The 14579-nt window shown below is 40.8% G+C and overlaps 3 protein-coding genes across 3 annotated transcripts in view; 1 reads left to right on the forward strand and 2 right to left on the reverse strand.

The window, feature by feature from the left end:
• Positions 1-1556, forward strand: part of LOC103389950 (ankyrin repeat domain-containing protein 34B-like) — a 3099-nt gene extending 1543 nt beyond the window's left edge. Inside the window, exon 2 of the mRNA XM_025062051.1 lies at positions 43-1556. Within this exon, the coding sequence (XP_024917819.1) occupies positions 43-794 (752 nt within the window). The 3' untranslated portion in view covers positions 795-1556. The remainder of the gene's footprint in view (positions 1-42) is intronic.
• A 110-nt stretch (positions 1557-1666) lies between these two features.
• Positions 1667-9674, reverse strand: oclna (occludin a). The gene is made up of 9 exons (XM_008325595.3): positions 9301-9674; positions 8343-8423; positions 7449-8103; positions 7183-7350; positions 4757-4887; positions 3271-3456; positions 3011-3182; positions 2539-2580; positions 1667-2308 (listed from the first exon to the last, which is right to left on the reverse strand). The coding sequence occupies exons 2-9, from the start codon at positions 8390-8392 to the stop codon at positions 2210-2212; spliced, it is 1503 nt and encodes a 500-aa protein (XP_008323817.1). The 5' UTR covers positions 8393-8423; positions 9301-9674; the 3' UTR covers positions 1667-2209.
• A 157-nt stretch (positions 9675-9831) lies between these two features.
• marveld2a (MARVEL domain containing 2a) lies at positions 9832-14568 on the reverse strand. Its single transcript, XM_025062518.1, has 6 exons — positions 14171-14568; positions 13789-13824; positions 13506-13663; positions 12837-13008; positions 12169-12219; positions 9832-11657 (listed from the first exon to the last, which is right to left on the reverse strand). Exons 1-6 carry the CDS (start codon positions 14258-14260, stop codon positions 11538-11540), a joined length of 627 nt encoding a protein of 208 aa, XP_024918286.1. The 5' UTR covers positions 14261-14568; the 3' UTR covers positions 9832-11537.
• Positions 14569-14579: the final 11 nt, after the last annotated feature.

A 14579-nucleotide genomic window follows, 5' to 3' on the forward strand; every position in this document is an offset into this window, starting at 1 on the left:
CTGAACCCTGGCTGAAGCTCCCCACTCCCCTTCCTCACGCAGCCTCGCTTTCGTCAAATGAAAAAGTTCCTTTGAGAGTGTCCACGCAAGAGAAAGAGATCGACAGCTGCGAGGATGATGAGGAAAGACTGGCCGGTAACAAAGGAGCTCAGAGACAATGTAAAGGAAACAGTACCAAACACGGCAGACAAAAGATCTCTTTGCCAGGTCTCCTATCGACCCACTCAGCTTCACACCCTAACCTCCACCATGTCAACCTGGGAGCTGACTTGGCAGCTTCCTCGTCATTCTCCTGCCTGTCTAGTGCGAAGGTCCACAGCCTTTCACCTCACGGTACGGCTTCATCCAGCCTTCACAGTATCCTCCAGAGGACCAAGCTGGGTGCAGACATCTACAACTCCGACCCCCAACTCGCCGGCTACTCCCATCATATCCCCACAGAGAACAAGAAGCTGGCTCCACTACACCGCTCCAGTACACTGTGCTCCAGGGAGCCTCCCTTCGTCCTGGGTCCAAACAGCAAAGTGCTGTCCAGGTTCAACAGAAGAGGTTCTGACGCCTTCCTGTTGGAGCAAAGCTCTCAGGCCAAGCCAAGGTCTTTGCCGCCTCTGTCCATCGGCACCCTCAATGCCCCCAACCCTAATAATTACTCCTTTGGATCCAAGGCTGGAGTGGGTTTCCCCGGGGAGAGGTTTCTCCCCTCCGCTCCTCCTGGACAGTCCACGGAGCTGAGCAGGAGGAGGCTCCTGAGGAGACACTCGATGCAGACAGAGCAGTTTAAAACCACAGCCTGAACGTCTGTCCATCTGTGCACTTCACTGTCGTCTGTGTTATGATATCAATTGTGCGCTTACATACGGTATATGAATGTGGTTCACTAACAGCACCGCTCCAGAGTTGTAGGCTTTACTGAACAGCGCACTGTCTCTTCTGCAGCATTTAAACAACAACGTCGAGTGTTTCTCCAGCCATTCTGGAGGCATTAACCTGAAGGAGTTTCAACTCCGATGCAGTGTTCAGTCCAATCCCAGGAGGCCGTCATAGGTGACGCCGCCACCCAGTCCAGACCAATCAGAACTTTGGTCAAACCCACAATGCTCAAACTCCTAACGCTGCCATCTTGTTAAATCTATTGTCAATGTAGTTTTGCTCACAGGACGCAGGAGTTCACTGTTTAAGGACACGTTAATCTTTGCTTGTCTTATCCAGGACGTACCAGGATCTAATTAAGGTGGAAAATACTGTATTATAAAAAAAAAAACACCAAAGTAATAAAACAAATACATTTCCTTTAGTAACTGTATCTGGTATGACTAGACTCCATCAACTATTACTAAGTACTTAACAATATGTGCATATACAGTACTGAGGTAGTTTTACCTGCTTCTCCTACCAAAATGTCTGCCGCAGGTCATTTTGGTCTAGATGTTGGATCAGTTCTGGGATGTTTTAAGATCAAGGAATCTTAGCCGAGGAATCCTGAAAAAAATAAAAACAGCTGACAAGTCCATGAATTAACACAATCAATACAGAATGTATATGAATATTTAGGTGAATGAAGAACTCCATTAGTGTCACGCTAACAAATCATTAGTGATACACTATGTGTGTTTGTGTATAAATAGTGAAATCTGATTATCATTGTGACAAGTCAATATCAAAAATACAGCTTTCAAGAAACTTTTATTTTAATAAAAACAAATCACATAAAAGTACCTCAGTATTTATGGTCATCGTCATCACAGGCACAATCATCGGAGACACTCACTGTATTTCCATTAAATGCTACAAGCATGCCTCATGTATTTACATATATATGTGGATTTAAAAAACAGAAAGGAATTTAAAAAAGAGATTTTTAAGCAACGGTTAAAATCAATTTAAAAAACAATTTACAGCATAATGTCCACTCAGTGAAGTAACTGGACTTCTCCACTACTTCAACTACTCTATTCAGCGTACTTTAAGTGAGGTAAAACTATGTACACTTCCGTCTGTTCGTGTGAGGCTCATTATACAGACAGAGGTTTGAATTTGACAGAATGTTTGTGTTACATGTCGTCCTAAAGCACCAGCAACCTTTGCAAAGACTCCGAAGCTCAAAGGCACGCGGGTAGTTCCTGTGGTTGACGTAGACCACTCCTGCTCTGGCCCCCTAAACACTGGAACCACGGAGTGGAAGTGTGACTGAGTCCAGTTGGTATTCTGTTCAGGCCCTGTGGTCAAAGTCACTGACCATCTTCTTGATGTGGCTTAGTTTGGACTTGAGATATTTGCACTTGCGCCTCTTCATCAGGTAATCTGAAGACTGTAGATTGAAGAATGAACAAGTCGTGATGTATTAGACAGCATGATGTCACTGAGTGTACCACATGGGCAACACGTCCAACAACACGCATAAGAAACTGTACCCACCACACATGCCACTAATAAATACATAAGAAACCGTCCTGTTGGTCTGTGGTTGATGTAGGACATCAGAGAGCTCACCTGAGACAGAACGTCTGTATGAAACAAAAACAACGCAGGAGAACGTACCTTTTTAAGCATCTTTATCCTGTTGTACTCGTCCATAGCATCCTGTCGTAGAATGAAAGAGAAAATACAATTTCTCATACAGTACTATACTGTACATAGTATTTGCAGTATATGTAGCGTTTACAGTACTATGGATGCATTCACGGTACTATATTAACATTTACAGTACAGATGTACGTTTATAGTATAGATGTAGTATTTGCAGTACTATGAGTATTATCCTGTACCCTGTATCCTATAGTACTGCAAATGATATTACTATAGTGGCATTTACAGTACCATTGATAGCACTATTAAGTACTATATGTAGCATTTAGAGTTTTTCATGTAGCATTTACTGTACTACTGTATATGGACATTTGCAGTACTATACATAGTATTCAGAGTGTTTCATGGAGCACTGACAAGACATTTCCTTTATATTTTGGACTTAAAACAGTAACAGACTGATGTTTGGACAGTAAACTCTTACCAGGAATGCAGGACTTCCTTCCTCCAGCTCATCCAGTTCTCTGTCCACATCCGACAGCTTCTTATTGACAGCATCCATCTCGGCCTGCAGCTCCTTGTACACCAGGTGTTCGTTGTCAAATACCCGTTTGTAGTGAGCTCGCTCCGCCTCATCTCTTATTGGGGGAAACTCACTGGGGACAAAGGAACGGACGGCGACTTGACACAAGACCATCCGCAGACATCAACGCTGAACATTTTGTTTTAGTGAGTAGTCTGTACCTGTCAAAGTCGTTGTCATCCAGCTCATCTCCTGATGAGTTATAGTCTGTGTCGTAGTCCTGTCCGTTAGCTCGACGAGGACGACCTGCGCGTCTCTTCTTGGGATGACCAGTTGAGCTGGACACCTCAGAGGTATTACTGTAGGGGGCTCCACTGTACAAAGGCACGTCGTTCTCTACTGGAGGCCTGTAGGACAACAACACAGCAAAGGCAATGAAGTCCACTTTATTAGAACCAGGAGAGATCAGAATAATACACAAGCATGTAGCATTTAGCTTTACACAGTACTCGAAATGCTACATATACAGTAGTACTTGTAGCATTTACTATACAGTACTAGGTACTGTGTAACATTTGCAATGCATTAAGTAACATTTCATTTAGCTCCTCATTAGTATAGTGGTGAGTATCCCTGCCTGTCATGTGGTAGACTGGGGTTCGATTCCTCAATAGTAAGACCAGTCTGTATTGGTTGCACAGACTCAAACTACAGATGTCCTCATTGTGGGTATGTGAATAAGGGACTCAGTTATTAGTACTGTATGTAAGATTTACAGTACTATGGAAAGTGTTAAAAGTAACAAATGTGTTTTATATGAAATAATATTTTGCAAATCTTTCGTTTCGTTTCAATAAAAAAATACAGTCTAAACTAGTCTGAGATTTTCTACGCCCCAGTCGTTCTGATGGGCCTCAGGTATTTGTCCCAGGTGAACAACTGTTCACTGTACGTCTGAGAAGCTGTTCAGTCCTTTCAAAGGCTGATGTTGTTACCAAGACGACCACTGGCTACCAACAGCCAATGCGATGGTCTGCTGCAGTGTATGCTCACTCATATACTGTACCCTGAAATGATGCAGGTAAAAAAAAGACACCATGATGAAAAGAGAGCAGTTGTCTGTGCTAAGTGGACAGGTATGAAAAGGCATGCTGAATGTTAGAAGGTCAACGACTAAACACTGGATTGTTTCAATTATTTCACTGAGCAGCACATGTTTGGTGCATGTGTGTGTTTTTGTTTCTGTAACTGTAACATCCTCCTCGACTGTGACGTTGACAGACTTTTCATCCTCTGGCGGGAACATGTCAATCACAGTGCATTGTTAAATTTGGTAGAGGTATGAACATGTGACCTCGGTCCTTAATGAACAACTGCATTAAAAACCTTTGTTTTCGTCACCTCGACTCATTTCAGATGTGATAGAGAAATCCATTTTTGAATACTTATTTAAAATTAGGTTCAACTTTTTAAGCAAAGAGCTGCGAGGATAGGAACATCCCAGAACCAATACCTATACTTGGTAATGACTGCTGCAGGTCATATCATGCAACTGAAAATTAAGAAAATTAATTCAAAAAACCCATACTGTTTATATCTTGGTTCTCATCCTTTGACTAGTTAAAGGCAGGTCAACTACAGTCTATAAAGTAGGTATTTGTACTTATTCTCAAGTACCGACGCCATCGGTGCTACTTTGAAACTCACTGTGGGCTGTAGCTGTACGGTGGTTTGTCATAGTTGGTGCTCTCATCATCTAAGTGGCTCCTGGAGCTCCTCAGCTTCTCAGGGTATGCTGACATTGGCAGCTCCTCCACAGGAACAGACACATTGTTGACCTTCAAAAGACAGAGACAAAAAAAAATACTCATAAGCACATATTTAAATTAATACAAACAAACCGTACGGCAAACATTACTATGAACCAGGTCACAGAGTTTGTCAGTGAACAGCGACAGTGTTAGACTCCCTGTTGAGTTTTATTCAGATTCATACTCAGACAGAAAATACCCAGACTCTTTAATAATTATACTGTATATGTTTTGTCATTGTGTAGTAAAGTGACATAAATTGAAAAAAAAAAAAAAAACACCCATCCATATCTGCTTATCCATTAATTGGTCGCGGGGGGCAGCAGTCTCCATGACCGCCACCCAAATCACACTGCACCGTACCAACGCCCCGAACCTTCCTGCGGGTGGTGAGTCCACTGGAAGGTACCAACCGCCCTAACTGGGATTCGATCACACTAATGACAGAGACACTGCCTCTGGGCCAAAGCGCCACATTTAAAAAAAAAAAAAGAAATTAAGGTAAGTACTTTAGACTTTTGTGCTGAGCACTTCTTGACCCACGGAAAACACTGCTCTGTAAAAGACAACAGTGAGAGTCAACATGTGACCTGCTCTGAAAAACACAAACAAACTCCATGGTGTCTGGTATGAACAGCCTGCATGAACTTGTCGTCTAAACATTGGGACCAGGACCGAGCTACAGCCTGCTGCTCAACACACCGTCCTGTCCCACACCAACAGCTCTACATACATGCACTGCGGGGCACCTCAGTCCAACCACCTCAGCACTTTCAGTCGTGTCCTCACAGGCTGCAGCGAAGCAACATATCTTTGGTTCCCAGTGTCATGTTTCTCCCGCTCTGTTGTCAGTGCACTGCATCACGAGCCAGTCCGACCTGCTCTGCTTCTTCACTGCTGCAGGGACATGGCTGAACCCAGTGTCATCACAACTTCTAACTGCTCTCACTGTGACTCACTATCTGTCACTCACTATCTGCTGCAAAATATGTTGTTACTGCAAACACCACGCTGAAAAAAGCTTTTAGTGAGCATGAATCATCATAAAATGAAACTAGATTTCAATCACCAGAGGACGGGGACACTGTGACACAGGCACGAGATTGAAACTCCTGGAGTGCAGACCACACCCTGAAACCTGGCCCTGTACAGAGAAGTTGGCTGCTCTATAAGCCCCTCCCCCACCCAAAAACTGGTCGAGTAACTTGTGTTGACTTCCAACCACACACACAGGAATTTTTACTGAATCTGAAAACAAAGCAGGAGTAAGCAAAGACGTCTGGTCATGATTTAAGTGACTCCCTTCAGGGTTTCACCTCGGTCTTCATTTTAGAACTAAATAATCTACTGGTTGGTTAATAATAATATGCAGCTAGTTTTTAAATTACATTTACTGTAACTGAAAGATATTTTCATTGGGGACACTTATATATCCACTTAAACTTAAATATCCTCCTCTCAAGAGGGAACTACATAAACCATATAACTGTAGTATAAATATAACATACTTCAGCCTGTTGGAACATGTACATGGAGCCAAGCCGACTCTGTACAGAGTAGGAGCGACTGACCATTTACATCCATATATGTCATGTTAATCATATACTTATATAAGTCATATACTACTGAGTCATATGATTTTGTTTACTCTGGTAAAATACTAGTCAGTGATCCAGAAAAAAAATTCTAGTAGTGACGTTCCTCGACAGGGACATTAATATTACCCTGATGGTCTCAACCATTAGTTCTAGATTTTCTATTTTAATTTCCTCTAGCATTTTTTTTTTCTTGGCTGAACCTCAACCTCACTAAACAATAACAGTGTAACAGCCTGGTTTCACTTGCTATTAGAAGTAATAGATTTCACAGCTCAGGTTTTTGTGACATTCTAATTGTCTGGATTAACTGTTTCTGTTGCTTTCATAGCCAAGTTATGGGCTGTAGGTTGGACCAAAGAACTAAACATCATCAACCATTCCCACATCCACAAAATATTTACCAAAAAAATAAACTAAGGTTAAAGATAAAATATTATATGGTAATATATTTTGATGAAGGCAATGTCTCTGTCATTGGTGTGGACCCCCTGGTTTGACCTCCTGGTTTAGATCGAATCCCGGTCGGGGCGGTTGGTACCTTCCAGTGGACCCACCACCCACAGGAAGGTTCAGGGGGGGTTGGTACGGTGCAGTGTGATTTGGGTGGCGACTGCTGCCCCCGCGACCCGGTAACAGATAAGCGGATGAAAATGGATGGATGGATATTTTGATGAATATTTTCTGTTCTGCTCTGCTTCATACTGCATGTTAAAACATTACATACCCAGTCCTCTACATCCTGAGGTGGCGCCAGGTCATCGATGACCTTAACTTTCTTCCACAGAATGTTGCTCTTGCCATAGTTTCCCATTTTCTGTCGTGTCTTCAGTGCAAAGACAAGCATTATGATCAGAGCGATGGCCACCAAGAAGCCAAAGACCACAGCAATGGCCTGAAACAAGAGGACAAGTGGTTAACAGTAAAAAACTAAAAACTACTGGAGGTCTCCCTGTTAAGATAAAAAGGAGTGACATGTAACAAAGTTCTCACCTCCTGTGGTTCCACCACACAGTAGTGGTACAGGTATTGGTTGACAAACACCCCTGATGGCTGTGGGTGTTGGTACTGGGCACACAGTCCAGCAATCTGGGCAGCGTAGATGGAACCAGAAGATTGGGCCGTGGGGTTCACGGCCATCAAGTACACTATGGAGGCAATCAGCACCAGCAGTGCGAGGATGGCACAGATGATTACAACTGCCAGGTAGAACCTCCTGCTCTCAGAAAGGCTTTGGTGGGACACAACGATGATGAAGATGACCAGACACACAATGAACGTGATGGCCGCCATGGCAATGATGAACCCTTTGCCTGCCCGGGGGTCATTGTAGTTTCCTCCAATGTTTCCGTAGCCGTAGTTGTTCCCAGCTCCATACGCACCGCCTCCATAAGAGCCATACCCAGGATTGTACCCAGAACTGTACCCACTTCCATATCCCGTGCCATATCCCATTCCACCAAACCCAGACAGGCCTCCCTGAGTGTCCCAGGCCAGCGTTGAGGCCACACAAGCAAATATGGCAACGCACATAACAATAGCGATAATGGCCATGATTTTAAGAATGCCTGGTGGAGATGCCCAGCGGTAAAAATGTTGGAACTCATCATCTGGGTAGTAGGAATAGGCAGGCTGAGGGGGCTCATTACTATAAAGAAAAGAAAAACAATTTCAGGACTGTACACTTCAACCATCATGGAACAATTAATAACAGACTTAATCTGATGTTGTATCTGTTGTTGAAATGACTCTCTGATGGCTGGGAGAGTGGGTTAGGCAGGTGTGAATTGATATAACACCTTGTTGTTACGTTCATTCCAAGACATTTGGTTTTGTGTTAACCTAGCATCGTAATTGTTCAGTAAAATCCTAAGTAAAGATACTTACTATCCATCTGCCTCGTAGGGAGGCGGACTCCCGTTAGGTCTCGATGACATTGCTTCTGGATTCACTGTGGTTACAGCTGGCCTGAAAAACAAGAAGCAAGATTTTTATAATTACATTCACGTTTCTTTGTTTAAAAATAAACCTTAGCAACATATGGAATTTATTTTGTCCAACAGCCTTTTTAAAATATACAAAGGCAGAAATAGACAATTCTACAGCATATATATTTTACTGAGAGTTATGCTTTAAATGTTTAAAATCACTGGAAGGATTAACATTTAAGAGATGCTACAGTGTTATTATTCAGTTCATCTATCCCTCTTTTTTGACACACAAAGCTTCAGAGGCACAAAAGGTTGATATCTGTTAAATATCTTCTTGGTTTAAAATGTGAAACCTCTACTGTGCTCTTTTTTTCCCTCTCATTTTCCCAGTATACATACTGTTGGTCGTATAAAAACGTGTACAAATTATATACACGTACTACGTTGTACACAAACATTTATAGACGTGTACAGTATGTATTATAAATAATTCGTTTTATTCATTTATTATTTTCAAGTAGTCAAATTAAATCGATAAAACTCGATAACTTTTGTAACTTGCCTTCTACATAAATTACAACCGTCGGTTTCAGCGTTATCCTCGTTCACGAACGACAAAAAGAGACCTATTGTTACTGTCTAAAGTTATAGGGTTGATAAACGATACAATGACGTTTTCTTTGACACCTAGAGACTTGACCTGAAGAAGAGTTGTTTTCTTTTACCAAATCACACTAAAGTTAAAGGCAGCAGGAAATTATCATTGAAGTGGTATCGAACAACACACCTGTTACCTGGTGCTACAACAGTGGACCAGTTTATAAAACTCTTAAAATTAATACAGATAAAGACAGAGGTAAAAAAAAAACAACAACATTTAAAATTAAATACAGTAGATTAAGGAAATAACTCACCTGTCTCCGTCGTAGCCCCGTCACACCTGCATAAAGCCCAGTCGACTGAAACCGCAGCTCACAACACATCGCCCAAGTCCGGCCACACCCAGTCGGGATCTTGCCCCGCCCCTCTGAACCACACAGGTGTTACATTACCAAGCGCACACAGGAAGAGGAAATCGCCGTGGAATTCTTCGTTCGTCTCGAGATCTTTTTTGCGGAGTGACGTATTGTTAAACGTCATTAAAGCTAAATACGATAAACTACTACATCGTTCATCTGTATAAACAATACATCTAAGGTTAATCTGACGTTTATAATAGGTGAAGAAATTGTTTTAGTTTTATTTTGGTTGTCACTGTTTTTTAATTATCGTCTTTCTCTTCCGTCTTCTGTTTTACGGGGCCCTCATGATAAATCAATTAAGGTTAAGATCGTAGGTATAAGACTTCATAAATAAACAGGAGTGCATTAACACCTCATATAAAGAGTCGTTTAAAAATGTTACAGTTACAATGAAATGAGCAAAATAAAAACCACACACTCAACTTTCATACAGGCAGAATTGTATTCAAACCAGGAAGCACCAAACATTTAAATTATGAAAGTAAATGGACACGTAGAGTCAATTACTTACAGTTCCAGTTACTTATAAAAGACAATGGAAAAATTAAATTCAGCATTTCCATTTAGCTGATTAGTTTGGTATGAAAAAAGCATGGGCGTAAATATATATTTGCAATTGAGGAATCCCATGTAACAATAAAGTAAAAAAAAGTTACTCAGTGAAATGCAAACAGTGTCAAAACAAAAAACACAACATTGTACATGTAGATTTTTAGATTCAGCTGCACGTTACAAACAAATGCTTGCAATTAAAACCAATCATCTCTCTTCCAAGCGAGTAGTGGTATTTTTAAGGATTGATAATGTGAAATTTATGTGGACATGTGACAAATAACACAAACAACAGAAAGGTAATAATATTTTAAAAGGTGAACCAGGACCAAACGTAAACCTGCAGCACTCCTATTAAGTACAGGGAAAAACATTCACATCTGACACCAGTAATGTCAGAGATAACGTGGTTAACTTTAGCTTCTGTGGTTACAGTTTTACATACACACAGAAAACACACTCAGTCCAGTGTACGGGTATAACTTGATGTTTTGGGACACAGCTAGCTTGCTTTCCTGGTTAACATAAAGACCAAAAACCATAAAAAATGCAGCACATTTTACATGTTTTTAGACAAAGGTGCACGTTGACATTTTCATTCAACAACATTAATTATTTGTACAAAAAAAAACAATCCTTAAAAAGGGTATCTCTTTAAAGAAACTCAATTCACCCTCAGCTCTACCTCTAGCAACAGCAACGTGGGAGATTCAAATGTACAGTAGGTGAAGTGTTTACACATCAGGTTGAGGTAGAGGCGCAGGGTGAAGTGTAAGGAGGGATCTTTAACCTTAGGGGAAGTGCTACGGGATAGTTCCAAGAATGAGCAAACCCAAAGCAAACAATGTTACCATCACAAAGAATGAATGAGTTAGCATTGTCCACAGCTCCACTCCACCAGGAAGGTCAATCAATGTTATTAATGTAAGCTGAAAACACCCACCACTGTGGTTGTAAATGTGGGCTTTGTTAAACACAGAAATACAATAAAACAACAGACATTTATAACTAGTTTCAATTAAAGCCACAGGTAAAAAAAACATCACTGGGGTAAAAGACAATAAGCTGTTGTTGATGTTTTTTCTTTTACCAGATTCACTAATTTCACCACTGATGGTTCAATGAAACATATTTCACAGTCATTAACATATTAACATAATCAGACGCTACAGCTAAAAAAGACACATTAACATTAACAACTGATTGGAGGGGATCGTTTGCAGCAGTTTCGGAGCTCAACGTAGTGACTTTTTTTTGCTTTAATTTATATACATCGTTGCTAGTATCGTTGGATGTAGTGGATTCACGTTTTTCCACCCATTTCTTTGAAAGCAGACGGTGGATCTTGTTGTTAGTGTTACAAATTAATATGTGGCAGATGTCTGGTCTAGGATATGTATTTTTCAAACAGCTTTTCTGTATGATGAGATGAGAGTCACTGTTATATTAAAACAAACACAGTGGACTGTAAATGTGGTGCTTCAGTGTTGGAAATGTGATCTTCAGCATCATTACTGGCATAATTGTGAATATATGTCTGTAACGGTAGTGCTGTGGAGGGAAGGTGCTACTGCGGTCTAGCCGTAGCCGTCGTTCCACTCCATGACTTTGTCATATTCTTGGATCTTCTGTTTGATGTGAGACAGTTTGTTCTTCAGGTAGTCACATCGCTCTTTCTTCTCCAGAAATGTTGGATCCTGGAAGAAAGTTACAGAAATACAGGAACAATCATTATAGTTAGCTTTTATTTTTATTTTGATATTTTACAAATGGTGGTAATTGCAGTATTATTATTACTTACAAAGTTCTGTTATAATTAAAATCTGACACTATAACGCAGTTAAAGTTAAAGTTTAGCACTGTTTAAAAAAAATGAATATATTGATTATTTATCTTTTATTACTGTAATTTACTTTTTAGTGTTTTATAAGCATTCTAAACAACTAAAGATTTTTTTTTTAAATGTTACGGCAGTGTTAACAGTGGTTTTTATTGTGTATATATCATAAATCCCTGGCTTGTACTGATCTCTGTATAAATCGCACTATTTCTTAGAAAGATAAAATAAGATTCAATAACAGGAAACATTTCCCACACTGAAACCGGAACAACTGAATACAGACCAGCCCATGTAAAAAACAAACAAACAAAGAGAGCGGAGAGATTGAGTTTCTATTAAATGGAGAACGAACCACAAAATGGACTCACTTTCTTTTTTCTCTGGTATTCTTGAAGAATTCTGTTAATGCGATCAACCTCCTGTAACAACAAAAGAACACACAGAGTTGCATTAAGTTGGACACAAATGAAAAAATAGCTGCAAACTGATGAAGTTGGACATGAAATACATAAAAATGATCAGGTCAGTGAATGGATAAACAATGTTAAGGTGGGGGGTGGGGTCGGGGGGTTGAGAGGGAAAAGGAAGTGCAAACAGAGGAAGTTATGAATAAAGGAAATTAGGTCAACCAGGACAACAAAGACAGGGGGCAGTGTAAGCAGAAGAAGCACTTCCTCAGATGTTGCATGAAGTCAAACACTGATGGAGTTGATGTGACGTCATTCTCTCAGCGTGATCGAGAGCGAATATGACAACTGCAACAGCTGATTTGTGAACGATCTCCACAATGGTCAGCCCTCTGATCAACACCACGTCATCACACGGCTGCTACGCGAACTATCTGAAAACGTGGTTGTCTGTGACGTCAGCAGGTCTCCAAGCGTTTTGTTCTGTGGCTGGTGACATCACTGTTGGCACTGAGAACGTATGCTGTGCAGCTTCTAGATATCGCGGTGTTTCCTTACCACGACAGACCTTGCAGCTGCTGTTACACACTGTTGCGTAAACAATCATGCATTTAAATGTAATCAGTCACCATGTGGCTGGAGGCGTGTTGGGGCAGACTGTTCATCATGGCGTCCATCTCATCAAACTTCTTCATCGTAGACTGCACCTCAGAGTGGAGCTCTTTGTACTCGGCGTACTGGTCGTTGAACACGGCTCTGTACTGGTCTCGCTCCTCATCGGTCTTTATCGTTGGGTATTTACTGTAGTTTCAGAAGGAAAGAGTCACAAAATACTGCCTTTAATAAATACCAAAGAAATGAGTGAAATAAACAAAAGCTGATCAATAACAATGGACTAGATCGATTTTAGAAGCAAAGTAAGGGTGAATGTATAATAAATAAGTAGATGAATGAAATTAATGAACATGTACTTGTATTTATTAATTTATTTTTTTTCACTTAATGTGGATCCGAAACTAATTGTCGTGTGTGCTGGACAGTAAAATACCAAGCAGTAATTCACAGAATATGTACAGCCTGCATCACAATATGTGTTTTATTTAAAAAAAACAAAAGAAAAAAAAACACTAAATCAACTTCACAGTCCAATCTTATAATCCTAAGAGTTATTTTTGACATTAAACGCTCAGTAAAAGTAAACCTAGACCTAAAGCTGTGGTCAGTCATTCAAACAGGCAATGACTGTAATAATGACGACCAGCCGTGTCAAGTCACGTTCTTTTTTTGGGATCACTTACGCGATGTAGTCAGGAACGATGACAGGTTTTGGAATGTGGCCTGATGGAATAGCTCCCTGTAAAACTTTTGCTGGCACTGCTTTGGGAACACCATGGATGGGAACCACTGAAGACCCTTGGACCTGAACTGGAGCCGGAGCCAGAGCCGGAGCCGGAACCTGTTGTGACAAGTGTCCAAAAGTAGTCTTTGAGACAAGGTTTGGGAAACCAGTGTCACCTTCATGCTGTGTAAACACTGGTCTGATTTGACAGTGTAGAAATATTAGAGACACAGGACACTTACTAATGGATGAGCAGCTGGCCTCTCAGTGGACAACATCTGTGGAGGAAAAACACAAAGTAAAACCTGAATTATAAATTACCTGATTAAGAATGACCTCTGTGCAATTAAAATGTCACTTGGTTGATTGAAGCTAAAAACAAGTTTTACAAAATGACCCAGTAGGTGGCAGTTGTGCAACACAGTGAATCCACCAATAAATCCTTAATAAACAAGGCTGTGCGTGAGTCTGACATATCAATATAATTTAATGATTATAATTTTAGAACAGAAAGAGCATCATAGTCATTGTACAAAAAGAGTTGGGAGAATTCTAGAATTAAATCCAAAGAAATTCCAAGAGCCTTTGCAGTGATTGAAGAAAAGTCTCTGGCTGAGATCTTACCTCGCAGCCGTACTTCTCCCTATATCTGCGTACAGCTTCATGTCTCCACAGCTTGAGACACACAATGGCTCCAATCAGATAAATGACCATGGTGACAAACAGGAAGATGATGGCGGCCGTCTGACCAGCCTCTGTTCTGCAGAACGCCCCGTTGATGCCGTTGTTAAAAACAGGATATGAGCAGAGTCCTCCACGGGTTGTGTCGCGCACATATATGACGCCTGCCAAAGAAAATGCATGTATGCTATGGATGATCAAATATGGGGGGAAAAAACAGCTGATGGAAATATCGTCATTAATATATTTGATTATTCTTTTGGTCTAGCTGCTCTGTATCTCAGGTGAGGTCGTCTAAAAACACAGTTTTATATTCATGTTCCATGGAAGCAGTCGGTCTGTGCAATACTCT

This window comes from Cynoglossus semilaevis, chromosome 14 (assembly GCF_000523025.1).
Source record: "Cynoglossus semilaevis isolate Cse_v1.0 chromosome 14, Cse_v1.0, whole genome shotgun sequence".
Classification (NCBI taxonomy): Eukaryota; Metazoa; Chordata; class Actinopteri; order Pleuronectiformes; family Cynoglossidae; genus Cynoglossus; species Cynoglossus semilaevis.